This window comes from Mercenaria mercenaria, chromosome 2 (assembly GCF_021730395.1).
Source record: "Mercenaria mercenaria strain notata chromosome 2, MADL_Memer_1, whole genome shotgun sequence".
Taxonomy (NCBI): Eukaryota; Metazoa; Mollusca; class Bivalvia; order Venerida; family Veneridae; genus Mercenaria; species Mercenaria mercenaria.
The window spans coordinates 20,137,790-20,156,105 of record NC_069362.1 but is presented as its reverse complement, the minus strand read 5'-3'; the positions used below and the strand labels follow the sequence as shown (position 1 = coordinate 20,156,105).

At 34.2% G+C, this 18,316-nt stretch overlaps 1 protein-coding gene across 4 annotated transcripts in view; it reads left to right on the top strand.

The window, feature by feature from the left end:
- LOC123563445 (tachykinin-like peptides receptor 99D) overlaps positions 1 to 10,184 on the top strand; it is a 357,242-nt gene extending 347,058 nt beyond the window's left edge. For all 4 annotated transcript variants that reach the window (XM_053531853.1, XM_053531865.1, XM_053531862.1 and 1 more), the window contains 4 exons: positions 3,540 to 3,722; positions 4,207 to 4,357; positions 5,018 to 5,214; positions 5,742 to 10,184. In XM_053531853.1, coding sequence (XP_053387828.1) covers positions 3,540 to 3,722; positions 4,207 to 4,357; positions 5,018 to 5,214; positions 5,742 to 5,988 — 778 coding nt within the window. In that variant the 3' untranslated portion in view covers positions 5,989 to 10,184. The remainder of the gene's footprint in view (positions 1 to 3,539; positions 3,723 to 4,206; positions 4,358 to 5,017; positions 5,215 to 5,741) is intronic.
- Positions 10,185 to 18,316: the final 8,132 nt, after the last annotated feature.

The window sequence follows — 18,316 nt, the reverse complement described above, 5'->3', positions numbered from 1 at the left end:
TCCTTAAACTTTAAAAGACACTTTAAACTTCGTAGGATGATCGCTTGAATGTGGTCATTAGATGACTGGTAATGTGTTGGGGTAGATTCAAGGTCAGTATCATTGTAACTTCAAATCGAAAAATGGGACAGACCATCTTGGGGTTGGGAGCATTCGTGCTTTACAAACATCTCTGTTATATATCACGTTTCAAAAAGGATTTGTCAATTATAAAAAAAATGTATCTGAAAACAAATGACACCCCACTCCCCGAAAAATATGTCATTATACAAAATGCAATACTTGTTTCATGGCTTTCTTTTTAAATTAATGTGGTTTCATTATTGTATTTACTCCTATTCTACCAGCTTTTTATTAGCTCACCTGAGCACAAAGTGCTCAGGGTGAGGTATTGTGATCGCTCACCGTCCGGCGTCCGTCCGTCCGTCCGTCCGTCGTCCGTCCGTCCGTCCGTCCACACTTTCCTTTAAACAACATCTCCTCCTAAACCAACAGGCCAATTTTGATGAAACTTCACAGGGTTGTTCCTTGGATGGTCTTCTTTAAAAATTGTTCAAAGAATTGAATTCCATACAGAATTCTGGTTGCCATGGCAACCAAAAGGAAAAACTTTAAAAATCTTCTTCTCAAAAACCAGAAGCCCTAGAGCTTAGATATTTGGTGTGAAGTATTGCCTAGTAGACCTCTACCAAGTTTGTTCAAATCATGACCCCAGGGTCAAAATTGACCCCGCCCCAGGGGTCACTTGATTTTACATAGGAAAATCTTAAAAAATCTTCTTCTCAAAAACCAGAAGCCCTAGAGCTTAAATATTTGACATGTAGCATTGCCTAGTGGACCTCTACTAAAATTGTTCAAATCATGACCCCGGGGTCAAAATTGACCTTGCCCCAGGGGTCACTTGATTTTACATAGGAAAATCTTCAAAAAATTTCTAAAAATAAACCAGAAGGCCTAGAGCTTAGATATTTGACATGTAGCATTGCCTAGTGGACCTCTACAAAATTTGTCCAAATCATGACCCCCGGGGTCAAAATTGATCCCACCCCAGGGGTCACTTGATTTTACATAGGAAAATCTTCAAAAATTTTCTAAAAATAAACCAGAAGGCCTAGATCTTAGATATTTGATATGTAACATTGCCTAGTAGACTTTCTACAAAATTTGTTCAAATCATAACCCCCGGGGTCAAATTGACCCCGCCCCCTGGGATTACTTGATTGTACATAGAAAAATCTTCAAAATAAACCAGAAGGCCTAGAGCTTAGATATTTCATATGTAGCATTGCCTAGTGGACCTCTACAAAATTTATTCAAATCATGACCCCCGGGTTTAAAATTGACCCCACCCCAGGGGTCACTTGATTTTACATAGGACAATCTTCAAAAATTTTCTAAAAATAAACCAGAAGGCTTAGATCTTAGATATTTGACATGTAGCATTGCCTAGTAGACTTCTACAAAATTTGTTCAAATCATGACCTCCGGGGTCAAATTGACCCCACCTCATGGGGTTATTTGTTTAGCTTTAGCAAAGAATTTATTTCAAGAAAGCAATTAAACTCAGGTGAGCGATATAGGGCCATCATGGCCCTCTTGTTTACATTCGCTTCGACCTAAATGCTGATGAGGTAATACACATAAATATCGCCGGCCGGTCTTATGTTAAAAATATCTGACATGTCATGTTATAAAACACTTACTGAATGGCTTATGGGTACAAAACAGTTTTGACTATTGTGGGGCAAATCTTTATATTATAATTGCATACCATTGCGTCATGGGTTAGGGTAAGGCTGCAGAATTCATATATCTTTTAACAATATTAAAAAAAAACGAAAAATAAAAATGAGTGACAAATTTATATTTATTTTCCTTTCCGATCTAAACAGAGTAACAAGCGTAATGATAAATAACAGATAATGATAAAAAAGCATTGATTCATATACGGAGCAAACAAAACCACATATTGATCACATTTTAAGCACATAACAATTTAAGGTCGTACACAATTTAAGATATAATCAGCTGCCACAGTATTCGGATTTGATACCATTTTCTTATGTAACATCCAAGTTGTTAGACTGAATGAAAAAAAAAATAAGAAAGGTTTTATCTACCTTTGAAAAGTGTATAAGCCACTTGCTACGCACTTTTTCCAGGTAGATAAATCCTAAAATAGCCCGCACTAAAAGGAAATCAAGTTATTTAGATTAAAATCTTCCTTTTCATTGCAATAGTCACGAAATGTCATTAGGGTGTTTATCCTTTTATTTTGAGCTATAAATTATATCACGATTTGATATTGGTTTTAAATAACAACGCTATCTACAAAATGACGAGATCGCCGGTAGAAAATTATGATACAAGTCTATACGAAAAAGGAATATCTCTGTAAATTATCCAGATCAAACGAATTGTGTTCCGAAGTAACACATGGAAGTAAACAAAAGAATTAGTTTTATCAGAGCTGCACGTGGAATGTGTTTCATGGAGGACTCACAAGGGAGAATATGTTTTATTTCAACATTGTTGAATGCGTGTTTGAATAAAGATACCACAAGAAAAAAGCCGGTAGTAGAAACATAATGGACTCATTATCTAAAACTGATTTGCATGTAATGATTTATCTGGCCGAACACAATAATGTTGGAACAGTGAATTATTGAGAAACTAATATACGAGTGGTCGTCATTTGAGTTTTCTCATAACAACACGTTATATAGTCTTAGATCTGTTGATTTTCTTTAAAATTAGATAATTTAAAAAGAACAAAATATCGTTGAAAGCATAAAACACAAGCAGATTTTTTAGCCTAATATACAGACACAATGAGCGCCACATTGACAACAGAACATAGAAAAATAAATCGCACTTTTATGTTTTATATCGTAAACTTTTTCTAAAAACTAATCATATAACGGCTTTTAATTGATATTTACATTTTATTGACAGAACCCTAAAAAATAAAATGTTGAAATATATATCGAATACACAGAACTAAATACCATGCCGATTTTAAGGAAGATATTTTTAACAGTAATCAATTCAAACACAGAAATCGATAAGGGCTTCGCATGGCTTTTTCAAATCACAACATACGCTCTTATTTAGATTTTCACCTGCACTGCAGTTATTACGTATGTCACCGTTTATAAAAATTGTATGATAACCAATACGAAATTTGAGAAAATTACATGAACTGAAGACGTGTATGAATGGCATTGATTTTTTTCGGGCGATGTTTGATGAATATTAGCTTTAATGCAGAGCAAGAACAAAATGTGAATGTATTAATATAGTTGTAACACCCAGATTTCAGTAAGATACGCTGCGTTAACTTTTTTGAGTTATGGCAAATATCAAAAAAAAGGTGTGAGAAAATTCTGTCTGAAATTCTAATACGATCATATAACCTATATTCACTTAGCTCTTACAGCATAACACATGCGATTACCTGTAAAACAAGAAAGCCGAAGGACGCTACACTTTCCTCTCATTCAACTTTCCGCTAACAGGCTCAAACATTTTTTTTTCAGGTACTCTGCCATCTTGTATCCACTGAGGCCGAGAATGCCGAAGCGACACGTGATAGCTGCCATAGCTGTTATCTGGTTGATCTCCATTGCGCTGTCGCTGCCGAACTTAATCTACTACACCACAATAACGTACCCGGGAACTACAATATGCCAGTCTACTTGGTCTTTAGAGAATGATCTTGCGTAAGAGTATTTCTCTTGAAAACGTTTTTTTATAAATGTCCGTATGTCTTGATTGAAGAAATTGAATGTTATTACATCTTTCTGTCCATGTATGCTATTGTTTAATTGTACATAGATATTTTATTGATAATACAAAAAAAAAATAAGTTTCTAACTTCACTCAATGTCGTCGCTAATGTTTGATAACCATTGTGCTGGTCTTACCAAAATGATCTGGTGTAGGCATTTAAGAAATGTATATAATTACTTAGATGTTCGTGGTAATACTATCAAACCTTTTTCGACTGCTTTTCCCCTAAGAAAGTTATTGTTATAATGCTTTTATACTCCTACATACTAAACTTATCTATTTTAAGGTAGGGAAAATTTAATCATTGGATCAATATTACTACCTAATTAATAGGGAATACGAATACTAGTAGTATGGAATGTGGTTTAGATTGTTAAAAATTGAAACACTACAGCTTGTATTTGTTTGTTCTAGGTATAATTATCTGTTGTTGATACTGAATTACGTCTTCCCTCTGGTGACCTTGACAGTGACCTATACTCGTGTTGGTGTCGAACTATGGGGCAGTCAGGCAATCGGCGAGGAAACATCAGTTCAACATGATAGAGTGAAGTCAAAACGAAAGGTACTTAGTTGCCTCTCATGTTGTGTTGCAGTATGAGATAACTTGCCAAAATAATATATGTTAAATAAGTTTTCAAAATCAGTTTTTCCAAATTAAAACGTTTACTGTCCTGTTTAGATAATAATATAAATGTGGTTTGAAACTAATATATTTCTTAGACTTATTCTCATTTATTGATTAAATTGTCCGGCCATTGGAAAATGAAATAACATCTCACAAGTTATCAGTGAAGTTTTGAAATACTTAAATGTGCAACTCGCTCCGATCTAAAGTGCGTAGATTAATATGTTTCAAATAAAACAAAACCCATTAGAATCCGTTATTTCATAGAATCAATGAATAGGATCTATTTAGGTCATCCTAACCCGTGTATTATTATGTAAGAATGCACATTATTTAATAGGTTTATAATGACTATTTTTTCTCGTATTGCCAGGTCTAATAAAGCCTTTTATTAATCCTAACACTAGTATGTTTTCAAGGCAAGTACATCTGTTGTCAATCAACACTATTTGATTTAATAATTTAAATTAAATCATATAATAAATCTACGCTAAACGCGTGTTTCACAATGTCCTCGTGATAGGTCAGATTATTTCGTACTTTAACAAGGTCGCAAATGTTTATTAATGTGATATTAATTCTGTATTTATTTTTCAGGTTGTGAAAATGATGATAGTGGTTGTCGTTATATTTGCTGTGTGCTGGTTGCCAATGCATCTATATTTCCTATTAACAAATCATCACCCAGATGTGACAGAATTTGATTACATTCAACAGATCTACATTGTGTTTTATCTGATGGCAATGAGTAATTCTATGTACAATCCTATCATTTACTGTTGGATGAATTCTAGGTTAGTGATTTCTTCACGATATTCATTTTTTATTTTAAAATATCATTTTGTTTTAACAACAACCAGCCTGTTACAACCGAATTACAAAGAAAAACACTGAAAATCGAATCATTTTTACAAGTGTAAACTGAATGTACATTAAAAAAGAACAGTAAAGTTTCGTACAAAACTAATGCATACGAGTTTATATAGTTTTATTTTCCATTTAGCGACTCTATTTAAAATTACTGTCATTTTTTTCTGCGGACACACATTTTATTTGTCAAGAAACAAACAATCGTTAACTCACTTTTATCAATTAGTTAAATGTAATTCCTGTCAGGATGTCTATTACGAGACATAATATTCATTTCGTTTTCATTCTTCGCGTTATAATATCAGAATATATATACATGTAGCTTATTTCAGTATAAAATATATCTGTCTTGTCTGTATGAAAGAGAACTAAAATATGCCATTATTTATGCTGAGGAGAACGCTTGGTAAAATTGGGCTTACTTTTGTTTACTGAACTTCTTTGTTTTCAGGTTCCGTGAGGGATTTATCCGGGTTTTCTGCTGGTGTCCATGTAGACCTTGTAAAAAGTTTCGGAGTAAACTCCGGTTTCGGAGGACTCTATTTCCGACCAGCGTCAATGCCATGTCCGAGAAATATAGCGAGAGAAACGGCTCTCTAATGCATACAATGACAGAATATGTAGATCCGGATGTAAGTAACCCTCGACGGATTTCAAATAATAGGAACATAGTACGAAAACCAGATGATTACTTGTGACAGTCGTATTTCATGTACAATTTGTAATTTATTGTTTTATGTGGGATTTTAAGAGAACATTTGTTCCTTATAAGTGGATGATAACGGTCGTTAACTACTTGGTATTCGTGCAAGAAACAACCATTGGATTCGTTTCAAAACACATACTGTGTGAAAAGTTGGAAATACTGTCGATTTACAAATCCAGCTTGATGTCGGTTTGTCTGTAGTGGTTTGAGGAGCCTGTACAGCAATGTTGAGCATACATTGTCAACGTATAATTAGAATAGGTGTGTTTAGCGAATTTCATTACACAATCCACACCATAGATTGTGCGTTTTCATGGTGTGGTTTTATGTAAAACAATGAACGAACGTGATAGTGATTCTACTAGAACTTCTAAAATATAAATTATGAATAAATGAATTGCTATATCTATATCATAGCTGGATGGAATTACTTACCATAGATGACAGAGACGGAGTATCTACTCTGGAAAAGCATTATTTAGTGACATACACTGAAACGGTCCATTGTGCAAATATAGCATATGTTTTTTTTTCGAGGTGAAGAATGACGTATTGTAGAAATAATCATATCATTCTTTTCATAGCATATCGCATTAATTTGCTTTAGAGAAGTAAACTGAGCCGCGCCATGAGAAAACCAACATAGTGGGTTTGCGACCAGCATGGATCCAGACCAGCCTGCGCATCCGTGCTGTCTGGTCAGGATCCATGCTGTTCGCTTTCAGATCCTATTGCAATTAGAGAAACTATTAGCGAACAGCATGGATCCTGGTTCCATGCTGGTAGCTAAGCCACTATGTTGGTTTTCCTATGGCACGGCTCAAATGTATATATATAACTTCTGGGACAGCAGGTATTTGATGCTACTTTGCAATATATCAATTCATTACATTATCATTTCTCACAATTTTCATACATATTAAAATAACTTATACCAGTCAGTTGCAATATGTACAATACATCAGCAGATACTTGCCTACTACGTAACTGTGGCAGTGATTACCTTCATTATTTCAGTAATACAAACAGTCTTTCGATTTTAAGACTGTTTAGTACACTCTTATATTAATGTTGGCCTTTTAGAACACCAGTCAACCGGTCAAATACAAAAACACAACAACTACTGATTTAGGTACACAATGTGCGTGCTGAATGTGCTGAATGCAGTGCCGGACGTATGGTAGTAAATGGATTTGTATTATAGTTTCAGCTTCTTTGTGTCTAATATGTATTCACAACTGTATGTTGATACCCACTTTACGGTATGGCTAATGTTACCATAATTGTGTTTTACTTTGAATACAACTGATTCTGATGGACGTTTTCAGAAGGAATTTTACAGCACGCACATCGTGCTAATTTTACATTTGATGTACATATATACCTTTCTCGTCTGCAAACACATAAAGTTATGCCTGTTCAGAAATGAAACAAAAGAGAATTTGTTTTAAAACAAAAGCACCCATCTTTCACTCAAATAATTTATGAAGATGTAAGAATTTCTCCACACATATATTTAAGTAAGCGAAATATATAAGAAGACTGTGTTTGGAGAGCTACATTTATAATTAAATGTCAAGTAAAGCAGTTTCTTGTTCAAATGTTTTTTTGTTAGTAGTAATATAAATTTAGTGTGCAGAGGTAGATATACTTTTGTTAGGCGTATTTTGTTTTGGTTGAGTTTAGCGTTACACCGCCACAATCATAGACTTTCCAGCTTTTGATGACGGAGGAAGACCACAAAAGCACCTCTGTGCATTATTTCATCACTTGCTGGCACCTTGGCAGAACCATCTACCTTCCGCCAGCTAGATGGCTTTCTTACATGAGGAATTCAACGTCCGGAACGAGGCTCGAACCAACGTCGATGAGGGGCAAGTGATTGATTTGAAGTCAATGAGCCTTAACCACTCAGCTACGGAGGCTCCTAGGTGTATACTTTTTTAAACCTGACATACATTTTTTCCTATACATATAAAACAATTAGTTTTATGGTAACATATATTATAAAGTAATAGTTCATATTTTAAGATATGCAAATTGGTTCAGTACATATTTAAAAAAGTTCATGTTATGTCTTGTGTGTTTAGACTGGTAAAAAGCACATTGGCAGTTTTGGTAAATCCGTATATCGCTCTGCCGATTTTAGGATACTTCAGAGGGCCCAATATGCGTTATAAGCGTTTAATGCAATAAAAGTATCAGGAAAAATTGGTTCAACAAAAAAACTTGCCTACGTCAAATTGTAGTTGCCTTATCAAAAGAAATACAATCCCAGCTCTTTTAATTCAATATTATATAATAATATCACATCGTGTCGAGTCAGCTTGGATCTTAACTGTCTGAAAAATAAGATTTACCTATAATTAAATGTTATTTTTGAGTTACATACATTCTTATTTCGAAATGCATTATCGTCTTTATGTTTTTGTTAAGTTAGATCGTGCCTTTAATCTCGCGGAAAAGGTTGTTTACACGAAAATATACATACTAGTTTTATATAGTAAAGGACTGCTTAAACCATATAGGAAGTGACTACTTAGTGTAACATGATGTGAAGTATTCAAAAATGTAGTTCCATGTTTTTGAAGAGATATGGTATTATGAAGCGTACAAGTATGTGGCATTTTTATCTTTGGCTACGTTTTATTGTTTATTGTACTGAAAAAAGATCTAGACCACTTTCATTCTGAATCTCCAGGTTTTAGCTTTATTCATTAAGAAAAAATGTCTACAGACTCGGAATTGCCTAAAAGCAAATTTCATAGCAGCATTTTCAGAGGGTGCTGTCTTTCAAAACGGGTTATATTTCTTTCATGTAACATAAAGTCTTAATATGTTTTTTTTTTAAATTCTGGTATTATGACATGTTATGCTATATGGCTATGTATTGTTTTTATATCACTGAAATGCTCTAAATTACTGAACATGTGGTATCAAGAGTTTACTGTTTATATGAAGGACCTGAATTACTATACTTTAACCTTAAATGTAAATATGTCTTATTATATTATAGTAAATCGATACAATTTCTTGTAAGCTTTTCCAGGGCTTTTCATGTCATTATGTGAAATGTGTTTAGTATTTTGAAAAAAATTGTTTTGCCACAATTTGCCATTTCAAACCTTTGTCTTCATTTGGTTTGCAATAATTATACGTCGAATATCTTACAAACGTGCCACGATATCTCATGTTTATAAACATTTTACAGTTGTGACGAAATTCAGAAAATAGTGCCTCTACGGTTAGGTACTGAATTTTACTAACACATATAATTGTAATATCTTTTCAAACTATCAAGTATATGACGATTTAGTTATTCATTCAAAATTATAACTGAATGACACTATAAATTCAAAAACGAGTATTTTTCAAGAATTAAAACGTTTCTTTATTTGTGTCTTCAAGGAATGTCTGTAAAATTTATTTTGGTATTTGTAATATGCTCAAATGTTGAGTTCTGCTCAACCCGGGGTTAGAGGGTCTGGACAGTAGCATGTTGATCCGTCTGCAGACTTTCCATAATTTTATTCAATTCTAACGTGTTATTTGTATTGTTTCTTTTGCATTCTTTGAATGTTGCCATTTAATAAAGCTATATTTCATCATATATGATTTTGCCCTGTAGATTTATTTCCCTATATTGATGAATAAATTGTAAAATGTGTGTCTGGGTATCTTGTTTTATTTCTGGCATGTCTTCAAATCTAAACGGATTTGTTCTACAGGTTTATGGAATACGTATATGACCTTTCACAATAAAGTCAGAATTTATAATCCATTTAATTGAAAAGTTTCTTTTAGCTATATAAAATGTTATTATGTTATGTATAAATACAAATATGGAAACACAGCAGAACATACTTGATCATTTCTAGGTCTTCGACTTTCCCTTACATAATGTTTTGACGTAGCAAATACATGTATTATTACAACATTGTCATCACACAAATAACTTTGTACATACTAGAAGCGGAACATAACTTTGGAAGTCTAATTAACTCCCTACTCCTTCCTTAGAACGAGTTAGAAATTGTATAATCATCCTCAGCTTCATAATCATCATCATCATCATCATAGGCATTTGACTTTTTGCTTTTGAATTTTATGCTAGAAAACATGTAGTTATATTTTAACTGTAAAAACAAATGGTATGATAAAGTCAACAATAAAAAGCTCTTAAAGACCGAGTCTGCTAATGTTTTGCTTGGCGGCGTTCTTTAAGGGATCCTCTTATCGACTGTTTTCATTTACCTCGTATAAGGTTGAACAGAACATAAAGTAACCAAAGAAAGTCATTGTAGCTGACACTAGTTTCAAAAATGTCAAAGATACTTCGGAATTAATTTACAGTGTTTTCTTTGTAATTCAATTTTCAATTGGAAGTTAAAAATAATTAAAAACAGTTGTGACGCAATCCTTTGTTATTTACTGTCCGTTATATAGTTTAATGTACCGATACCTCTCGTTACATGCGATGATTTTACTATAGGTCAAAAGTAGTTGCAGAAAGTTCGTTTTAATCTTCAGCTGTAGAAAGTACTACTCTCTTTGTAAACTCCCGTACACAGGGTGGCGAATCACGTGATCGTTGCATGTCATATCGCTATTCCGCAAAGAAGAAATTATCAACAAAAGTCGTCGATTCAAATCTTCGAATCAATGTAAGTTTTTTTATTTCTCAACCAATTTTTATGAAATATGTTGCATGCGAAGGAGAAAACAGTATTCTATCTTCCATGTTAATGGTTTGCTTCTAGACTGTCGCTAAATATACAAACACCCTGGAAAACCTTTTCTACTAGGCCCGATCGCATTGGCTTATCCACCAAGAAAATATTATTTTTGACATGCATTTTATACAAATCCTGTTCCCAGTGGTCATGCTTTCGCAAAGAAAGTTTTCTATTTACCTGAATGAAACATATTTAATACGAAATCATAGTATCAGTTAAAGGAAAAACGTGTATTTTGTGAATATGCTAATCCAGAAAGAAAACAATTTTACGCTAGTCCACCAAGTCATTTTTTCAGGAGCATGGCCGATCCAGAAATGGGTGATTTAGCTAACCTCTGTGGAACTTGTGGAAGAAGTTTTAAGTACAAAAGAAATCTATATACCCATGAGAAAGAGCATGTTGGTACTTTGCCGTTCCATTGTTGTGGAAAGTCATTTGCTTCTCGCCAAAGTCTACGACGACACCGGTAATAAGCATGTTTACACTAGTACAATTCACAGACATAATTAGTGATCGATCTGTTTGGCAACTATTGGTATGCTTTGTTGCTACTGTCCTTCAGTTTGTAAGCTACGAATTCGGGCTATATCTTATACAGTTATAAATCGAATTTTATATAACTTTATAAAGCCTGAGAGCATACGATGTACAGCACGGCGCTGACTAAATCAAATGTCAAGTCTCACGGGGGACTCAGCCCTATTATATAGAGTTAAATAACAATATTTCGTGTCCGATATATAGCTTACATATAAATGTATCAAGTTTTCATGCATGTACATGTCCGCTAGTGTTGAAAATACCACACAATCCAGCATGCAGGATGGGCCTCGGACCTTGATAGGGATGAAATATACTTAAGAAATAAAAGTATGTCTCTATATTTTATCAGGTGAATAATATATGGGCGGGACTTTGGATGCGTATTAATTGAATAACGAGTGCTTAGCACGAGTGATTTAATTACTCGCATACAAACGACCGCCCATATAGCAATCGTCGATAAAATATAGAAACATGTCATCTCAAGGAAAACAGAACAAACAGAAACAATAGTCTTCTCAATTTTTCTTAAGTAATTTATCAACCAATGTAACAAACCTCTTCGCTGCCCCATTTCGGAATTAACTCCCTTTATTATATTTTATAACGCTTGTGTAGAACAGAACTTAAAGACTATTCAACTGAATTTGTTTTTGAAAAATTGAGAAAACTGTTGTTTCTGTTTGTTCACATGATTGCGAATAGAAAATACACTGAAGCAAAGCTTTGTTGACTCTTTGGAACAAGTGGGTCTTCATTAATTTAGCTTTTGTTTCATGTGCCTTGATAAGGAACTTGAATGTTTGTACGCAGCATTACACACAGGACATCTTTTCCGTTTTTCTTCTTGATGTTTGCCTTCAGTCCACAAATGTCACATGAATATTTCTGGTCTTTTTTCTCAATTCTTTCGTGTTCATTTAGGCCTGATTGTGTAGAAAATTCTTTGTGGCATGTGGTACAAACAAACTGTTTGTTTTCTCCGTGAACGCTGCACCTGTAATAGAATATGTGAGACACCAGTAAAAGAATCATAGGCGCTGAATTATATTGATTAATTATTTCCTGATACTACTCTCTATAAAATACATAAAAAAGGCTACACGAGCGCAATCATTTTCAGGAACGGAAGTAGCTGGTTCATATCTCAATGTGATAGTTGTATGTGTAACTGCGCCCACTTATTCATTTGGGCTCGGTTACGCATAAAACTGACGTTATTAGGATAGAAACCAGCCATCCATTTCCATTCCCGTAATTCATGGCGTCCGTCTAACTGTCTATATATTATTATATTATATATAAAATAATCTGTCCTTGGCAATCGAGTACCTATATTCTATACGAGAGATACTGAAAAAATGTTACAAACCTCTAAATTTTTCAAAGTTTAACCCCTACGTACATGGATGATGGATGACTATTGTGTCTATGGAATCCATGATTACAATACTTATTACGTGACAGCTTTCGCCGGAGCCATACTTTTACGTGCAAAGTAACAGAGTTCTAACACGGCCCGCAACATTTCCTATATAAACAAGCGCGTCCAATTGCCGTCCGTGTTTTTTTTTTGTTTTTTGTTTTTTGTTTTTTTTTGTTTTGTTTTTTGACGTTACAATGAAATTATGCATTGCGTTAAATATAGTTCGGATACTTTAAAAGACTTTGTCGTCTTAGTGTCGAAATAATAAACATGTTTCTATATTTTATCGACGATTAATATATGAGCGGTCGTTTGGATGCGAGTAATTAAATCACTCGTGCTAAGCACTCGTTACTCAATTAATACGCATCCAAAGTCCCACCCATATATTATTCACCTGAAAAAATATAGAGACATATTTTTATTTTTTCTAAGTATATTTCATTCCTATCAAGGTCCGAGACCCATCCTGCATGCTGGATTGTGTGGTATTTTTCAACACTAGCGGACATGTACATACATGAAAAATTGATACATATATGAGTAAGCCATATATCGGACACGAAATATTGTAATTTAACTCTATATAATAGGTTTGAATCCCCCGTGAGACTTGACATTTGATTTAGTCAGCGCGGTGCTGTACATCGTATGCTCTCAGGCTTTATAAAGTTATATAAAATTGGATTTATAACTGTATAAGATATAACCCGGATTCGTAGTTTACAAACTGAAGGACAGTAGCAACAAAGCATACCAATAGTTGCCAAACAGATCGATCACTAATTATGTCTGCAAAATGTATTAGTGTAAACATGTTTATTACCTGTGTCGTCGTAACATGCTCTTTCTCATGGGTATATAGATTTCTTTTGTACTTAAAACTTCTTCCACAAGTGCCACAAAGGTTAGCTAAATCACCCGTTTCTGGATCGGCCATGCTCCAGAAAAAATGACTTGGTGGACTAGCGTAAAATTGTTTTCTTTGTGGATTAGCATATTCACAAAATACACGTTTTCCCTTTAACTGATACTATGATTTCGTATTAAATATGTTTCATTCAGGTAGATAGAAAACTTTAGAAGTTTTCTTTGCAAAAACATGACCACTGGAACAGGATTTGTATAAAATACATGTCAAAAATAACATTTTCTTGGCGGATAAGCCAATGCGATCGGGCCTAGTAGAAAAGGTTTTCCAGGGTGTTTGTATATTTAGCGACGGTCTAGAAGCAAACCATAAACATGGGAGATAGAATACTGTTTTCTCCTTTGCATGAAACATATTTCATAAAAATTGGTTGAGAAATAAAAATCTTACATTGATTTTAAGATTTGAATCGACGACTTTTGTTGATAATTTCTTCTTTGCGGAATAGCGATATGACGTACAACGATCACGTGATTCGCCACCCTGCTACATTACCCTAGAAAACCTGGTATGGCGTTTTCGGCCGAGAATGGCTGAAAAAAGCAACGTTTTGCTATGTATAGGACGTTAGCAGTAGCAGTAGAAAAAAAGAAAAGTTACGTGAAATTGGCAGTACCAGTAGCAAAAACATGAAATTTGCAGTAGCACTAGCAGCAGTAGCAGTAACAGAAATGTGAAAATGACAATAGCAGCAGTAGCACTAGAAGAATAAACAGTAGCAGAAACGTTAAAATATTTGTGAAATTGGCAGGAGTAGCAGCAGCAGTAGAAGTAGCAAGCATATGAAATTGGTACAATCAGAAGTAAATATGTGTAATTGGCAGTAACAGTAGCAGTAGCAAAAATGTAAAATCGGCAGTAGCAGCAGAAAAAAGAGTAGCAGTAGCAAAAGTAGCAGAAGCAAAATGAGCAATTGTCAGTAACTGTAGCAGTAATAAAATGGTTTGCAGCAGCAGTAGCTATTGCTCATACTGCAAATGCTCAGTGCCACTGCTTCTGTTAGTACTGCTACTGCCGTTACTGCTCAGTGCCACTGCTACTACTGCTACTGCTTTTTTGTTTCTGCTACTGCCAGTTTAACATTTTTGTTATTGTTGCTACTGCTACTGCTCACTGCTACTGCTGATACTGCTATCAATATTGATGTTACTGCTACCGCCAATAATGCTATTGCTGATACTGCTATTTTCATATTCTTTTGTTACTGCTACTGCCAATTTCACATTTTTTCAATTGCTACTGTTGCTACTGCTACTGCCAATTTCACATTTTCTACTGCTACTGCTTCTGCTTATTCTTCTACTGCTACTGCCGCTGCTACTTCTACTGCTACAGCAACTGCCATTTTACGGTTTTTCTACTGTAACAGTTACTGCTTATTTTTCTACTGCTATTAATGCTACTGCTTTTGCCAAATTCACAAGTTTGCTATATCTGCTACTAATATTGTCAGTTTTATGATTTTTCTATTGCTACTGCTTATTCTTCTACTGCCACTGCCAATTTCACGTTTTTGCTATTGCTACTTCCGCTTACTTCACATCCGTAATTGTTCGTTATTTTTCAAATGTTGTAGACCTATCTTTCTAATGCGGTGTACGTGTAAAAATGGGTAACGCTTTTGTCGTAACAGACATTTATTGAAATCCTACCTAACTCATACCTGGCTGTTGAAATGTGCAATTTCGACTTTCTACTAAAATGTAAGTTTCCTTATTTTTTTAACAACACGTTTCGGTATTACTAGAAAATTTAGTCGTGATAATCTATTATAACGATACCACTTTCTTGTAAGAACGATGTTAATACTTGTAAAATAACGAACTATTTCATCGTAAAAACGAAATATTGAGTCGTCGTAATGTGACAACATCTCATTGTTACGTGATACTTGTAATTATCTTGTACATTTTTGTAATCAAGATAAAAAAAAATTTCTCGTAACAACGGGATATGAAGCTCATTTTCCTAATGAATCTTCATAAAATTTGTAGTTTTGAGATTGTCGTCAAAATTCCATTTTCAGCTACTCCAGATGCATTTAAATCTGCATTTTGTTTTGTTGAATTTGATATTCTCCTGCAAAGTTTAGTCATAAACATTTGTAATTTTTTGTAACACAGAATTCTGCAATTTTCATGAGATTTTCCCTTGAAATGTACATTTGCCTATAATATGTAATGTAAAGATACTCTCCGTTATTATTTAACGAAGAAAAAGAAGAAGAAGACGAAAAATGTAAACGCTGTTGCAGAAATTTTAAATCACGCTGAAAGGTTTCTCCCTCGAAACAAGAAATCAATTAAATTCTATTTTCATAACTTAATACTTATAGTTAAAAGCGATCTTATAAGATAATTATTTTTTCTGAGCATGTCTATTTCATTGTTTGAATAAAAATGCAGAGTAATGTTTTGAGAAATATAATAATACATACATATTAGAATGTCTTCACCTGGACCCATCATTGTATTAAATATCTTCACCTACATAAAACAACTGCAAAATCAGCATGGACAATGCATGGGCAACTATCGATAAACATATCATAAGGCCAAGTTCAATTTAAGTCCTGTAAAGGTAGTTTAAAACCAAATTCGGATATAACAAAACGAGATCTATTTTTAACGTTTTTAGAATCAACATTAAGATCACCAATGTTAAAAATCGTTCAATTGCAATAAATGGACATTCAATTTCAGTTAAGCTTCGTCCGATTTGTTTTTAGTTTAGTACAGTGACCCAAATACAATCTCGGCGCGTTGCGCCTCGATTTGTCCATTCTTTCACATAATCGACAGTTTTCAGCTTTTCTCTATTATACTGTACGTTTATTAGGACATGTGTTAATTTAAAATGAATCTGCGTAGGACTATATCATCTCCAATATTGTCCGGAGTATCTATAAATGGTATCATATCATGTTGCCGATAAAATGAAATAGAATTTCTTCAGAGAAACTTACACAATTTTAAATATATTTATGTATATATGTATGTGTGTGGGTGGGAGTGTGTGTGTGTGTGTGTGTGTGTGTGTGTGTGTGTGTGGAAATTTGAAATACTTCACGGAATTATGAATAACTGGAGAACTTACTATAACATAATAACACACTAATAGATACACTAACAACTTTTCTCAACTTGCAATTCATTTTAGATTAATATCTTCGCCAAATATTGATAAATTGAAATAAAAATTTGATGATAAAAAGAATAATCAGTTACAATTAGGTAACCCTTATATCAAACGTCACATAACTAGTTATACCCTCCAGTACATTTGAACGTGTGGAACTGATGAAAGTTATACAGTAAATAACTGTTATATAATCAATAACCAACTCTATTATGTTGGAATCGGACATTCGCAAACTTGTTACAAAATAAAGTGCAACTTTCAAGTGATTGACGACTCTAATGACACCACATTAGTGGATGTCTTTGTGTAAAAGGTATATTTACATCAATAAATGTCATTTTTACTCGGTCAAATGAACAAAACGTGTGAAATTGAAAGTGCAACAAAATTATTATTAGCTTTGCATCGAGGAATTATGCTCTCGTTCTTTTGCAATTGAAAATATTTCCCCTGCAGAAATCATGCACATATTTTTGAATACAAATATGAAAACCTACTAGTATATACTTACGAAATCATGCAAATATTTGAATACAAATCTGTCGTTTATACCCATTTATTAGCCCACCATCATCAGATGGTGGGCTATTCAAATCACTCTGCGTCCGTGGTCCGTCGTCCTTCTGTCCGTCCGTCCGTTAACAATTTCTCGTTATCGCATCTCCTCAGAAACTACCAGGGGGAGTGTGACCAAACTTTGTCAGAATGATGTATTGGAACCCTAGTTGTGTCCCCCTGAAAATCAGACTGGTTCAACAATTTTTAGTGAGTTATGGCCTTTTGTTTATTTCTATAATTTACATAGATTTATATAGGGAAACACTTTGAAAATCTTCTTGTCCAAAACAACAGAGCCTAGGGCTTTGATATTTGGTATGAAGCATCATCTAGTAGTCCTCTACCAAGATGGTTCAAATTATTTCCCTGGGGTCTAATATGGCCCCGCCCTGGGGGTCACTTGGTTTATATAGACTTATATAGGGAAAAACTTCGAAAACTCTTGTTCAAAACCACAGGCCTAGGGCTTTGATATTTTGTATTGAACATCATCTAGTGGTCTTCTACTAGATTGTTCAAATTATCCCCCTAGGGTCAAATATGGCCACGCCCCGAGGGTCACATGGTTTACATAGACTTATATAGGGAAAAACTTTGAAAATCTTCTTGTCCAAACCACAAAGCCTAGGGCTTTGGCATTTGTATTGTAGCATCATCTAGTGGTTCTCTACCACGTTTGTTCAAATTATCCCCCTATGGTCAAATATGGGCCCGCCCTGGGGGTCACATGGTTCATATAGACTTATATAGGGAAAAGCTTTTAAAATCTTCTTGTCAATAACCTACAACATACAAATTTGTATGGTTTTGAGTGGCAAGATGAACCTTGACATGAGTTGACCTTGATTTTGACCTAGTGACCTACTTTCACATTTCTGTAGCTACAGCCTTCAAATTTGGACCACATGCATAGTCTTGTGCACTGAAAAGAACTTTGACTTTGACATTGACCTAGTGACCTACTTTCACATTTTTGAAGGTA